Source organism: Physeter macrocephalus, chromosome 18 (genome assembly GCF_002837175.3).
Source record: "Physeter macrocephalus isolate SW-GA chromosome 18, ASM283717v5, whole genome shotgun sequence".
NCBI lineage: Eukaryota > Metazoa > Chordata > Mammalia > Artiodactyla > Physeteridae > Physeter > Physeter macrocephalus.
This window is the reverse complement of record NC_041231.1, coordinates 77,509,392-77,524,020: the sequence shown is the minus strand read 5'-3', so window position 1 is coordinate 77,524,020 and position 14,629 is coordinate 77,509,392. Positions and strand designations below refer to the sequence as shown.

General features: G+C 36.9%; 1 protein-coding gene across 1 annotated transcript in view; it reads right to left on the bottom strand.

The window, feature by feature from the left end:
* CDC5L (cell division cycle 5 like) overlaps positions 1-14,629 on the bottom strand; it is a 44,358-nt gene that overhangs the window by 6,729 nt on the left and 23,000 nt on the right. The window contains exons 11-14 of the mRNA XM_024121840.3: positions 13,724-13,888; positions 12,412-12,492; positions 11,030-11,272; positions 8,241-8,438 (exon numbers count right to left, since the gene is read on the bottom strand). Coding sequence (XP_023977608.1) covers positions 8,241-8,438; positions 11,030-11,272; positions 12,412-12,492; positions 13,724-13,888 — 687 coding nt within the window. The remainder of the gene's footprint in view (positions 1-8,240; positions 8,439-11,029; positions 11,273-12,411; positions 12,493-13,723; positions 13,889-14,629) is intronic.

The window sequence follows — 14,629 nt, the reverse complement described above, 5'->3', positions numbered from 1 at the left end:
CAGCTTTTAAAGTCTACCGGTGCTATAAACCCAGAGACCCTTATTTCAACTGTCTCAGACTACTGTATTTTTAAAGCCCCCAGATGATTCTAATAGGCAATAAGGCTGGAGAATCCTGTTTCAGCCACTGTCATTACAGAAGCTAGGTGTCAGCTGTTTTCTTTTAACTAGACCGACCAACAAGTCCTCATTCCCAATAAAATGTGAACAACTAAATCCATAAGTTAGTTGCATAAAGTTCCTTATACTATAATTCAGCATGTTCCAAAAATACCAACATTAGGTATTCTAATCACACGTGGATTCGAATACACATTCCAAAAACCTTAACAGCACAGAATTTCAAATTAATACGTATTTTTTTAAATTAGTCATACAAATTATCATTTTTATTGGTTAAGATAATTCAGTTAGCTATACACTGCACTCCATGGAAATCCAATTTCCAATTTGGTTTAACAGCATAATACGCTCAGAAAGTGTTTAATTAGTCATCAAGGCATATTTAGTATGACTGGTACCTTGTATCTGGGAGTTACCTCACCTCACACAGTTGAGTCATTTATTATTCCCAAAACACCAAAGATTTTCAAACTGCAAAGCTGCTAATGCCAACAATTTTATTAATGCCAACAATTTCATTTAATTTAGCTCAAGCTTTATTAACGTCTTCTGGCTCAAATATTGTGCTAAGATTCCAAGCAAATACGGAAATAAATTATACCAAGAAATTAAAGTACAGAAAAAAAATCAGTCAAATAGCTATATGTTAGTATAAAAATATAAAGAAGAAATGGAATACAGCTTTTAATATTCAATTTTAGCTTACTTATCTTACAACTGCCATCTGATCGTTAAAACGTAAAGGAAGATATCTGCACACAGTACTTTGTAAAATGCTCAACCTATGACTGCTCGACACATTTTAGGAGGAAAAAAAACTAACCTATAACGTCTGGCCTTTTCCTAGCCAATACATCTCAAACATGAAACGCACCTGCATGTATGGAACAGAGCTACCTTAAATCAGTCCCAACTCCCCGTCCCACATTCATAAACAGAAACAACAGTGAAGTCCAACAGAGTATAAAAACTTATTGTTTAAAAGATGCAGAATTGAGAAGAACCAGACTCAGGTTTAACCAGATTACTATTTCTAAGCCCTTTTAAAAACTACAATTAAGCATTAGCAACTGCCCTGCGGGACAACTTATTTTGAACAAAACAGTATTGGCTTAAGGAGCTTGCACTGCCTCTTACAGCTGATTTACCAAAAGTTGTCGAAATCATTTTTTTCAAATCCTTAACTGCACTTAGAGATATACTTTAAAGTCTTCTTAAAACATCTAACAAAGTTAGTAATGGAATTAGGATTAAGTACGTTGTTCACGTGTCACCAGACAAGCCTCCCAAATATGATTATAATGGAAGTTTGTGCTTAAATACGTATCAGCACAAAATTTCTAATAATCTTAAATGAAGTTCACTATAACTATTAGAATTTTAAAGCAGGACAACACTTGATATAATTAAAGCTGACTACATCCAAAATGAAAGCATAAAGTTCAAGAGGAGATGAATGAGAATATATCTAATACATATGTGTAGGGGGACCAAGCTGACGAATTTCATGCATCATAATTCTGTTTTACAATATGATGTCTGGAATTTGTTTCAAATAGTGGGAGAGGGAGAATAACATGAAATAAAAGTGGCTGTCATAGCTGGGTGATAACACATGAGGACTCATTACACTAGTCGACTTTGGCGTGTATTTGACAATTCCCATAATAAAAGGTTTTTTAAAATTCAAATTCAATATCTACTCTAAAGGATAACTATTTTGTTAAGACCATACACCACAAACCATGAAACATCAGTACAATGAACCATAATGGAGACATTAAAATTTATAAGTGTCAACTACTTCAACATACCAAAATGTACATATGAAGTGCTAAAATCCACAATTATGTAAAATTCATTTATATTAAACAAAATCTGAGCCTTTAAGTATTACTCAAACCTCTCTCCTAAAATTGACCCATGTCTCATATTTCAGACATTCACCAAAACTCAGAGAACAAAAAACTTACCCAGCCTGTTATTCAAAGTGAATAACTTGATAAATATCAATTTAATCTAATTTAGCTAACACTAAGAATGATCTGAACCTAAGAAACATGGGAGAGAACTCCTATTCACTAAAACTTGCCAACTGCGAGGCACACAGTATCTCATTTAATCTTACATTATCTCAAACTCTCACTTCCATGAGACTAAACAACTATAACACACCCAAATTTTACAGGTGAGAAAATGTGAGACCCAGAGAGGTTAAGTAACTTGCTCTAGGCCACAGAGTCACTAAGAGACCAACTGCGAGGCACACAGTATCTCATTTAATCTTACATTATCTCAAACTCTCACTTCTTCCATGAGACTAAACAACTATAACACACCCAAATTTTACAGGTGAGAAAATGTGAGACCCAGAGAGGTTAAGTAACTTGCTCTAGGCCACAGAGTCACTAAGAGATGAAGCTATGCAGTTGTGCCCCACTTGAAAGTCCAACACATTAGGCTACACCACAGCTAATAAACCAGATGTCCTCCCTGCCTCAGCCCCTGAAATAAAACATGCCTGAAGAAAGTCAAGCTGTGGGGCTAAATGGCTTAATGTCACCAGACAGTTCACTGAATAACAAATTATTCTAGACACACATAAACAAGATCTCAATTAATGAATTTGCCCATCATTACTTCCCTGATTTAGACATTAACCTGTACGTAGGCCACTTATAAGAAGTTTGTTTGACACTGGAGAAAAGCATTTCCCCGCTTATATTTTTTAATTCCTAATTCTTTTATTCTTAACAAACTATAAAACTATAGGAAAACAAACATCTCAGAAATTTTTATGGACAAAAAAGGTTATTTAAGAACTTTTTAAGAAGTTGGGAAGAATATAACTAGAGTAATTATTTACAGATTTCACCAAAGCTAATCCTTTGCAACAGACTTTAAAAGAGAGCAAGTGATGTTTTTTTTTGAATGATACTTACAATATTATACTATTAAATGATCCCAATTTAGTTTTAAAGGCCTTCCTCCTTTCACCCACACATAGATATGCGTAGCTGTTCATATATTCATCTTTTTCTATCATATTTAATCTTATACATACACACACCGCAAGATGTTGAAGGTGATTACATTTGAATGGTAGGCTTTTCTCTTTATTTTTTTTTTATTTAAAATTTTCTACAAAGTACAGGTATTATTTTTAGAAAAAAAAAAAAGCCTACAAATGTTATTTTTTAAATGCATAGAAGAGAAACTGTCTAAAAAAGACTGGCCAGAGACCAATGGAAAACTGATGGTCCCCAGGAGATGAATCAGTGGAACCATAAGTGTTTCCTCGGGTCATTACAAAAGGGGGCTGTATGGGACTTATAAAAGTGTAATTGTTACTTTCAAACTCACTAAGTTTCTTAAGGTTACTAAGCTTAAGTAATTCCAAAGTAAACACATTATCCTTGGGTCTCCAATACTGTCTTCAGTTAAAGTCTGTTACACTGAGGTTCAGAAACATTAAGAGCATCCCTTACTGAAATTCTTGCTTGGGGACCCAGAATATAACCTTATACCACTAGAAAAACAGGATTCAGGATACCTAAAATAAATATAGTTAATGGCAGCTCCACTTCCTTGTCCATCATTCCACAATATGATCCTACAGCAGTAAAGATGTGGTTCAGCCACCGAAATGTTTGCAAACAAAGAGACCATGAGTGACTCTCCTTTAATCTCTATACTGTTCACTAGCATTAAGTTTTAGCAGTGAACCGTCTCTGTATTGATGAGATGCAGGTCCAATTTAGTGATTACTGTCAGCATCTATCAGTTAGCAACCATCAGATTGCATCCCTGCAAAGCAAGCTAAGCAATAAGGCAAAACCTTACTAAACACATCTCCAAGAACAGTAATGTACCAATAAAGCAATGCCGAGAGCATTTTACATTTGCATAAGTTACGAAATGAAACTCATAAACTGCACGAAGCAAATTCAACTCAACGTTGAGGCATAACAAAAGCAACATGGTTGCATCATAGGAGATCTCTGGTCCAGCTCCCAGAGTTCTTGCTAGAAACAACCAAGAAATCTGTTAATGCCTTTAAGGGTCATGGCAGAGAGCACAACTTAACAATGAGAGCATTCCAGAGTACTGGGGACTTGTCTCCTGCCACCGCATGCCACCCCACACACACCCACTCACCCACAAGGGAACATAAGCGCAAACCTGCTGAGATACAACATATAATCCCTCCACCCTGAACTGCCCCCCAACTTAACCCTTACCCTAAGTTTTCACTCTTTAAAGTATTAAGAGGGGGCTTCCCTGGTGGCGCAGTGGTTGAGAGTCCGCCTGCCAATGCAGGGGACACAGGTTCGTGCCCCGGTCTGGGAAGATCCCACATGCCGCAGAGCGGCTGGGCCCGTGAGCCATGGCCAATGAGCCTGCGCGTCCGGAGCCTGTGCTCCGCAACAGGAGAGGTCACGACAGTGAGAGGCCCACGTACCAGAAAAAAATAAAAATAAAAAATAAAAATAAAGTATTAAGGGAATTTTTTTCCTGTGTAAAAATATCTAACTTTATAATGAAAATCACTGAGAAAATGAGACCCATTGTGCAGCCAATTTTGCTGAAATATAACCATTCAGTAAAGTCAGGGGTCCCCAAAAGAGTTCTACAAATACACTGAGAAGGATTTTAAATGTGTTATCTGTGTTCTTTAAGTTACTTTATTTCCAAGAAGTCAATGTTACATAGTATTTCTTGACTAAATTGACTGTGCCAGTAAAATACAGGGAGAAGTATTACCTCTGGACCTAGTTTCCACCTCTAAGGAAAGCCTTTCCATTTTTACAGCTAACATGACAAAATCTACTTTTCAGCCAAACTTCCTCAACACAGCAGTTTAGATACTATTTCAAATACTATTAAATTTAATGGCAGGCCTAAATTCAGACTTCTCATTTCACTTTTGCACCTACTGGAAATTATTTCACTCAAAATAATTATGTCTTCAGACGATTTCCCATTTCCACTTAAAGTGGAAACAAATTAGAACACTTCAAATTCTATTTGCACTTCCCAAATACAGTAATGACTCATTTATCTGGCATCGGAAAATGAGGTTCTTCTCCATTTATCTGGAAAACGCGTAACGTGAAGTCCACAAGAGCACAGAGCTCATCTGCCTCGTTCCCTGCTATATCCCCAGGGCCTAGTACAGGGGCTGGCACAGAGTAGATGCTCAGTAACATTCACTAAATGTGTGATTAAATAAAGTACTAAAGCTTTTTACTTTTAACCACTTGATGAAAATTTTTCTACAGTTATAGCCATCCCTCTTTTTCTGTTTTTTAAAAACATAATACTGAACAGAAATTAAGCTTTCTTATTAACTGCGGTAGCACTATAAAGAACGATCACTCTACGCCCCTACCATATACCCATAACACCCTCAAAGCTATTCAAATAACAGGGCTTTTTGCCGCCATATTTAAATGGCCTCAACATGCTATGTTTTTATAACTTTTCCTTTTCTGATATTAGGTGTCATTTCTGTTTGCAGCTGCTGCCTTATTTTAACACACAAATGTCTGGTAAGGTCCTGAAATTAATTCTACCTCCTAAGCAGAATAAAATACATGGACTCGGTTACAATTCAGAAGTCCTTCCCACTCATTTCTGACCTGCAACTACACTGATTCTATTTATTTAACAGACTCCTTGTACAACCCACAACATTCTACATAAAATCTGAGAGGGTTCTACTAGTTTTAAATGAGTATCTTCAGGATTTTCGGTTAAGTTCTAAGTTTCAAATATTAATCAGGAGTAATGGCTCGAAGACTAGCTCCAATATAAACCTCGGGGCCTATTTTTTTAAATCCATTTAGGAGACACCAACCACGACAAAGCTGGATTTCATCTTGCTTGATACGCTATGATGGGGCCATAATTTAGATTCATTGTTCCAGAGTTCATGGCAGCAAAACTCAAACACACTGGCAGCCATGGTGTACTGTGTTTGCACAGCAAGGCATATCTCCCTGAACCTAAGAGTGGAAGGATAATTTAAGTACAGCCTTTAGTTTATATAATACAACTGGAGTTCCTTCCCCACAACAAACTTTGAATAATGTTTATAATTTAGCAATCAACTGAAATGATGAAAGAATTACCACAATTGAAATAAAATATTTATGTATTTCAAACCAGGAGAATTGTGTCTTCAAAAACTAAAATAAGCTAAGACAAACCGAGTTCTGAATTAGGGAATGAATACAAATAAAATGGGGGATTTGTTTATTTGGGTTTTTGAGTCTCTTTTCTTCTTTTTAAAGATTTAATGAACTTTCATTTGAAATAAGCATAGTTTACTAAATTAAAGGATTTGATTATGTGTTCTTTAAAAGTAACTAGTTGGGTAAACATTAAAGCAAGTTATCCAGGAGTCAAGAAAAGAAAAATTACTTCAGACTGTTTTATGAATATTCTTCCAAAATCACCAATCCTTCAGCAAAAATAGTTCAACAGAAGATTTCAGTTCCTGGTACTGAACTGAACAAAGAGAACCACATGTTTTTAATGGTTGCTCATAAACGACCCAAATAAATCTCCAAAAGAACAGCAGTGGTTCTCTCTGTATTTTTCCCTTCAAAACTCACAAGACCAATTCAACAGAGAAATAAAAATTACTGTACTTTATGGCACCACTCACTTTGTGACACATTTATTTGCTGTCATGAAAGTTAGTGCCTCAACAAAGTAAATGAGATTTAGGGAAAAACTTTTTTTTTTTATATTTTAAACAGCACAAAATGTCCTTACCACTTGAGGAAGAAAGAGTTTACCCACCTCAAATGAGATTTTCAAACTAAGTGAGAGACCTAAGTATTTATGTATCAGTGTTACAGGAAGCTTTCCAAATAGCTTTCCAATCAATTATGATGCTGACCTTAGATCAGAATTACACTGCTAACTACCACTTATAAGAAATGAAGCCTACATAACAGAAGATATAACTTAAATTTAACCACTGATGTTCTTTTTACTTTCCCTGACTTTGTGCATTAAAACACGGAGCAACAGCACACCCTGCTGGAAGTTAGTAACACAGCTAGAGTCACCAGCAGCACTGGATTGCTAAAATTTCACCCAAGATGAGAATTACTTCAGAAAGTCTGACTTCCCACTAAATGATAAAAGATGTGCACAGGCATTACCATTAGTGTCTATACATGTGACCTTAAAGGTAAAATCAAAAATGTTAATTTTAATAGGATATCGCTTTTTCCAGTTCATTTCCCTAGCCCCACACAGACCCAAACACCCCTAAGTGATTTTACTATTTTTTTATTTTAACCCCAAATAAAACTATTTCCAAATCTACTTTCTGCAGAGAAATTGGTAATCACATAAGCGGAATTTGGGGCCACTTTGATTGCCTGAAGCACCCCTTTCTCCTTCCCATCCCAAGATACCCTGGCCTCAGAAACATCCCTGAAGACCACCATTAAGAATTCACAAGGCAGCCTAGCGGTCTGTGAACCACAATTTACATACCATTGGCAAAATGCATACACAGAGTCTGGAATTCAAAACATGCAGACTATATTAAGAAACCACATGCCATGAAACTCCCATCTAGTATGTTTCAACATTTTCATAGACATGAAAAATCACGGAAGCCATTGTCTGGATAAACCAGCTCAGTGCTCTCGCTGTAACAAACTGACAGGAATCCGAGGATGAGCAGAAAAGTACCAAAGTTCTGTAAGTGTAAGTGTGCCCTTCTGGCTACAGAAAGAAAGCTCCCTGGCACACTGAGGGCCCCCCTAGAGAAAACTGCATTGCTCTTCTAGCACTGCTCTACACTCTTCTGAGTGACCAGTCTTCACTTCTTGGCTCTTTGCCCCCACATCTAAAAGGTTCTGATTGACCTGTGGTCAACTTGGAGGGCACTCTTCATCACGAAGGCCAGCAGTTCTGAAAAACCAATGAAGAAGGCCAAGGAAGATCAAACACTTCAGTGTCGTTTTTCCTCAAGAAATTCGAAAACAATTACCTTAGATCTATTTTTCTGAGGTTGTCTCCTGTGGTATTATCTGGTTCATTATTTCAATCAAAGTACATTTAAATTAGAATTTTAAAAGGATACCAACCTCAAGCCTCTTTTCCAGTGACTCAATTCTGTCCTTTTTGCTAGCTAGGTTGGCCCGTGTGTAGCGGCTCTGCCCAGGAAGATATAAAACTTGACTGTAGCATTCTTCCCACACCTGGTTATAAGCTTCACTTGAGAGTTCTCCGTGGCTCATACCTTGTTTTACCACTTCCATCTCCTGTACCAGAACATCCTGGGCCTGTTCACAATAATAATAACAATAAGCTTGAGTACTAGAGATACTTGCCATCAACAGAAAGCTTTAAAAGACTAGTTTTTACTCCTCTGGGCAAAGACAATGAGCTCTGGTTAACTGTTTTTTGGAAGGGGGTTATAATACCTAAGCAAAATGAATTAAGAAGCCTAGAAGTCAATGCAGGTTGATCTGAAAAGCCAAGCATCCATGTATCATCCCTGATAATGTAAACGTCCTTTGCCTTCACTCGCTGTAACAGCAGCTACCATTTCTCAGATACCTACTATGCGCCAGGAACTAAATTGAAAAGTTTTACCTACTTTATCTCCAAACAGCACACCACCCTTACAAAGCAGTCAACGTTAACCTCTCTTTAAAGTTGATGAAACTAAGGCTTGGCGAGGTTAAACCACTTGTTCCAAAATACAACACTAGTAAGCGGACAAGGCAAGGTCACACCCAAGCCAATGCTTGGGCACCAACGCGTGCGGGTGCTCCTCCCACTCTACCATCCCCCGCTATACTCTGGACTTCCCAGTTTGGTGAAGGGGAAGTAGGCGTTTTTTTGACACCTGCCTTTTTTCTCATCTGAAAGAATGCCCCTGCCGTTGCCAGGGAATAAGACTAGAGGCACAAATCAAATAATGATGGATCATAGACCAGCTTCTGTTCACTAGAAAAGATACGGTTTAAGATGAGAGAATGAGGATGGAGTTGGACAAGCCTGGGCTCCAATCACAGATTTAGCACTTAAGTAGCTATCTGAATTTGCTGAACTTCTGTGAGCCCATTTCTCATCTGTAGAGTGGAGATAATACCTAACATGTTTGTTATGAGAATTAAGTGATACAGTATACACAAAGAGCCAGCTCAACACCAGACACACAGACTCCATGAACATACCACATGAACTTTTTCCAGCCCTTTGCTTCATGGCTCATGAAAAGCTGACAATTACTTTTTGTGCTTTATAGAAAGCTTTCAATCACTCCAGGAACATCAGAAAATAAACACAGGCCAAAATACATAAAGTCAAAATAAATAACCAGCATATGAAAAAATTTAAACAAAAAAATGGAAAATCAAGGCTCTAGAAGATAAAGAATGGATACTTTTAAACAATACCTCTTAGGGGAAATAATGGAAACAAACCAATTTTAACACACTTAATGAAAATCGGGCACTGTATCATCAGAGAAATGGTATTTCACTCTGAAACTGTACACAGTAAAAATTTACAAATTCAGCTCTTGTAATAATTAGGAGAGAGTACAGCTAAGTTCTATTTAAACCATCCCTAAAGAATCTGCTAAGTAAACAGCTGCTTCAAATTCTCAGAACAAAGGGGACTACAGAGAGATAAATAAAATATGGAAGGATATTTAAACTACTGTGTAATCGTTTCAAATAATTCCTAAGCACTACTTACATTGTTATCAAAAAAGTTATTAGAATTTGTCCCTTATAGAATCTCTATTAGCAACAACGTGATCTTTATTTCAGGTTTCCATATATACAATAAATTTAGGAAAATTTATTTCCTAAATTCCATCTTCCCTTCATATTTTCACTCTAAAAAGAGGAAACTGTTCAAGCATCAAGTTCATTGTCTAATTCTCACCCAGTTCGGTGACTGAATGTGCCTGCCAAAGCACAGGCACTCCACAGAGGACAGCTTCCAAGGCACTTACTAAAAGGCAGCAAGTCAAAATTACTCATGAATCAGGGGCAAACAAACACAAATCTAAACCCTCCTTCCTTTCTCTATTTTCTTTTTAAAAGTCCTATAATAAACATGTATCACGTATGCAATAAGAAAAAGAGAGGAGAGAGGAAAAGTGCAGGAGAGAAGACAGACAAAGGAACCTTACTGGTTTTCTCCCAAGTTAGCCCATTCTAATGGATGGGTCCATCATTGCCCCTCACGGCAAAAGACTAAAGAAAAAAGACTTTTAAGCTAATGACCACTCTGCTTTCAACCATGAAACTAACTCTATTATCTTATGCCACTGTACAGATTTCTAGTCAAAATCACAGCTGTTTGCTCTGTCAAAGCAGAAAGAATAAAATGCATATGGGAGGAAGAGGCAGGACAGACTTTACACAAGAAAACATTTATTTCCTTATCCAAAAGCGTAGGGGGAAATCATGTCAGGGGAATGAATTCAGTGACTATTTCCTTTCTGTGAATAGGTGAAAGATTTAATCTGTAAATATTTTTAATATATTCTTGTTTTTTCATAGTATTCTAAGTAAGTGAGGTTTAAGTATTAAAGGCATTCCACCCTATTCAGAGACAGCAGAATTAAACACAGAAAATAGCAACTGTAGCAACTATCAATCAGGCATACACCCATGAGACAAGAACACCCTGCCATCAAAGCCAGTGTTTATCTGATAAAGGCCTGCCACTGAACATGGGAAGGGGTGGGGGGGTGGTATGTCCTTTGCATAACACTTAACATGAATATTTATCTCTTAACCATATATTTCAGTTGCTTATGAACATCAAAAAGGGAAAATATGTTAATGTTTGTCCATGATACATGGTATCTAACAAGTACTTAAATCTTGAGACAAATATTCAATGATACCTTTTTCAGCTCTTCTTTGGAAAACTTTTCATAAGTGTTATGTTCCAGATAGGCAATGTGCTCTGCATTATTGGTACCAAATCCTACAGTTTTTCCTTTTTTATTTCCAGATGGTTCATAAGGGTGATGTAGAAGGTCATAATGAAGCATTGTGATCATTTCTTTTTTGATTAGTTCTTCACTTTTCTGTAAATCTGTCAGAGGTGGTTCTACATTTAAGGGTCTTAGAATAGTTTCATTTACCTAAAATTTTAAAACAAGTACAATTATTAAACATGTCACTGCAACATACTAATGTTATTAGTTCTACTAGCATGAATTAAATACAGGCACACCTTATTTTACTGGGCTTCACTTTATTGTGATTTGCAGGTAGTGTGTTTTTTTTTTTACAGACTGGAAGTCTGTGGCAACCCTGCGTTGAGCAAGTCTATTGGCAGCATTTTTCCAACAGCATTTGCTCATTTTGTGTCTGTGTCACATTTTGGTAATTCTTGCAATATTTCAAACTTTTCATTACTATTCTATTTGTTATGGTGAGCTGTGATCTTTAATGTTACTACTGGAAAAAGATTACAACTCAGGCTCAGAAACTTAGATGATAATTAGCATTTTTTAGCTATCAAGTAGTCTTCAATTAAGTTATGTACTTTTTTTTAGACTTACTACTACTACACACTTAAAAGACTACAGTTTAGTGTAAACATAACTTTTACATGCACAAGGAAACCAAACAATTTGTGTGACTCGCTTTATTACACGACATTCTATTTACTACAGTGGCCTGGAACCAAACCTGCAATATCTCCGATGTATGCCTAAAGCAGTTTTACATTTTCAAAAGAAATTATTTTCTTTTTTTTCTTCAAAATTCTTACTTGGGGACTTCTCTGGCGGCTCAGTGGTTAAGAATCCGCCTGCCAATGTAGGGGACACAGGTTCGAGCCCTGGTCCAGGAAGATCCCACAGGCCACAGAGCAACTAAGCCCATGCACCACAACTCCTGAACCTGTGGCTCCAGAGCCTGCAAGCCACAACTACTGAAGCCTGCACTCCTAGAGCCCGTGCTCCACAACAAGAGAAGCCACCACAATGAGAAGCCAGCACACCACAACGAAGAGTAGCCCCCGCTAGCTGCAGCTAGAGAAAGCCCGCATGCGGCAGCGAAGACCCAATGCAGCTAATCAATCAATCAATCAATCAATTTATTTTTAAAATTCGTATTTGTACCAGTGAAGCATTTCAAAGACTGGATCTGGGAACTGTTTTACTATATTCCAGAAAGTAGATAAAATGTCGTTTTATAGACTTTACAATATAAAAAACATCAATCACATAAAAAGAAACTTAAAACTTCCTCAGCCAGAAATTCTAATACTTACTTCTGATGGTCTTGGCAGATCTTTCTGGACAGCTTTGTGCATTCGTTTCATTTCCTTTACACGCTCGGCATCTCGTATGGCCTAAAAAATTATTTTAAAAACCATTTTTGCAGCTATACAGTATTTGACACATTTCAGTAAAGCTGAAAACACTTTAGTCTATAAGAATATGTATGTTCAAGAGCTAAAGCTGTAGGAATCTGTGTTAAGTTTGTAGAAAGGCAATATAAGGCCACTAAAATTAATCAGCCTATTCATTCTCCTGTTACAGTAGAAACTAAGAACTTCCAACGTCTACCAGGAGCATTCTCCAGATTTACATGGCTCCCTCCATCAGATAATCATTCTTTTCTTGTCTAAATCAAATCCTAAATGTACAGGGGATGCTTCCAATTATCCCTCCTGCAACACAACCTTTCCCTTCCACCTCAAAAGCTACTGATTTTTAATTTAAAAAGCCAGCCAATGAATGTGTTGTTTCCCGATTCTTAAATTATGAATAATGTGGGTTAACACATTAGAACTTCAAACCAGTTCTGAGAGTAAATGTAACTCAAAATAGCTAAGAGAACTAAACACATAAAGTATTATCATCTATTCCCCACCCAAAAGCACATTCATGTGGTTTCCCTCTAAAATGATTTCCATTGATGCCATTCTCACTCCAACCCCGGAAAATTATTCAATTTCTAAAACCATCCTGAAATGGACTGCAGCAAGAATGCCTGAAGTGGGTCACATGATCTCAGTTTTAGTTCAAGTTTCACCAGTTTCCAGCCACAAGACCTGAGAAAGTTAACTTAATTCACCTGAGCCTGTTTCCTCATTTCTAAAACGAAGCTGACACCTATCCTACTTACACCACCTGGTTGTTACGGGCAAATGAGAAAGTAATTAACTAGAAGATATAGTAGTACAAGGTGTTACTAATTTTATTCTGACTCACGCTACATATCCAAAGCCACATTTTTTATTAGTTTACACTGACAAAAAACCACTTACTCAACCAATCCAAGATGTACTTGTTTTTAAGACTGATAATAATATCTTTTCTTGGCTAGAGTGAAAGCAATGTCTAAAAGACTACTTATATGTATTTTAAAGAAACTTAATGAATTTGACAGAGGATATTTAAATGGGTATCCATATAATTATACATTTTAAGAATACCTATCAAGATATTCTAAGTATATTATGAATTATGTGAGTGAATATTATTAATGATGTAAGTAATTTTCTTCAGTGTAATTTTTTTTAATACTGAAAACACTTTTAAGTAGAGATCTTGAGACATGTAACAGTCATCACCCACCTGCTTCCGTGCATCCACATCAGCAGCATCTTCAATGTAAGTATCATCTATTTCACGGTCTTCCAGTTCCTTCTCGGCATTTTCTGGTAGAACAATTTCAAAGTCATTCTTAGGGGCAGGAAGGCCCAACAACCCTAAACGGAGGTGTTCACGAGATTCTCTTTCCTGTAGAAAAAAATTGGTCCCTCTCAATTCATACACATTAAAATATGCAACTAATATTGTGTAAGAGTTTCTAAAAAGTAATTAGCCTAATTTTAATTCTAGAAAAATGACCCCTAACTTCAGAGTTGAAACAAGATTTTGTTTAATTTCTATCTCCATTTCTTCCCTACCTTAAGACTAACCATAGGGCTTCCCTGGTGGCACAGTGGTTAAGAATCCGCCTGCCAATGCAGGGGACATGGGTTCGAGCCCTGGTCTGGGAAGGTCCCACATGCCACAGAGCAACTATGCCCGTGTGCCGCAACTACTGAGCCTGCGCTCTAGAGCCCACAAGCCACAGCTACTGAAACCTGTGCGCCTAGAGCCTGTGCTCTGCAACAAGAGAAGCCACTGCAATGAGAAGCCCGCACACCAAAACGAAGAGTAGCCCCTGCTAACCGCAACTAGAGAAAAGCCCGCGTGCAGTAACGAAGACCCAACGCAACAAAAATAAATAAATTAATTAAATAAATAAATTTATGAAAAAAATGAAACCTTTAAAACAAAAAAAAGACCACTCACAAACTTTGATTTGTGGTCAACAAATTTAGTCTGGCATAATCTAACAGAAGGTTTGAGAATTATCTCTGAAGGGGCAAAAAAAAAAAAAAAAAAAAAAAAAAAAAGTCCTTTAGGATTTCCATTTAAGGATTTCTGAAGTTTAACAGCAAATGAAAAGAACAAGTTCAAAGGTAAATTTGT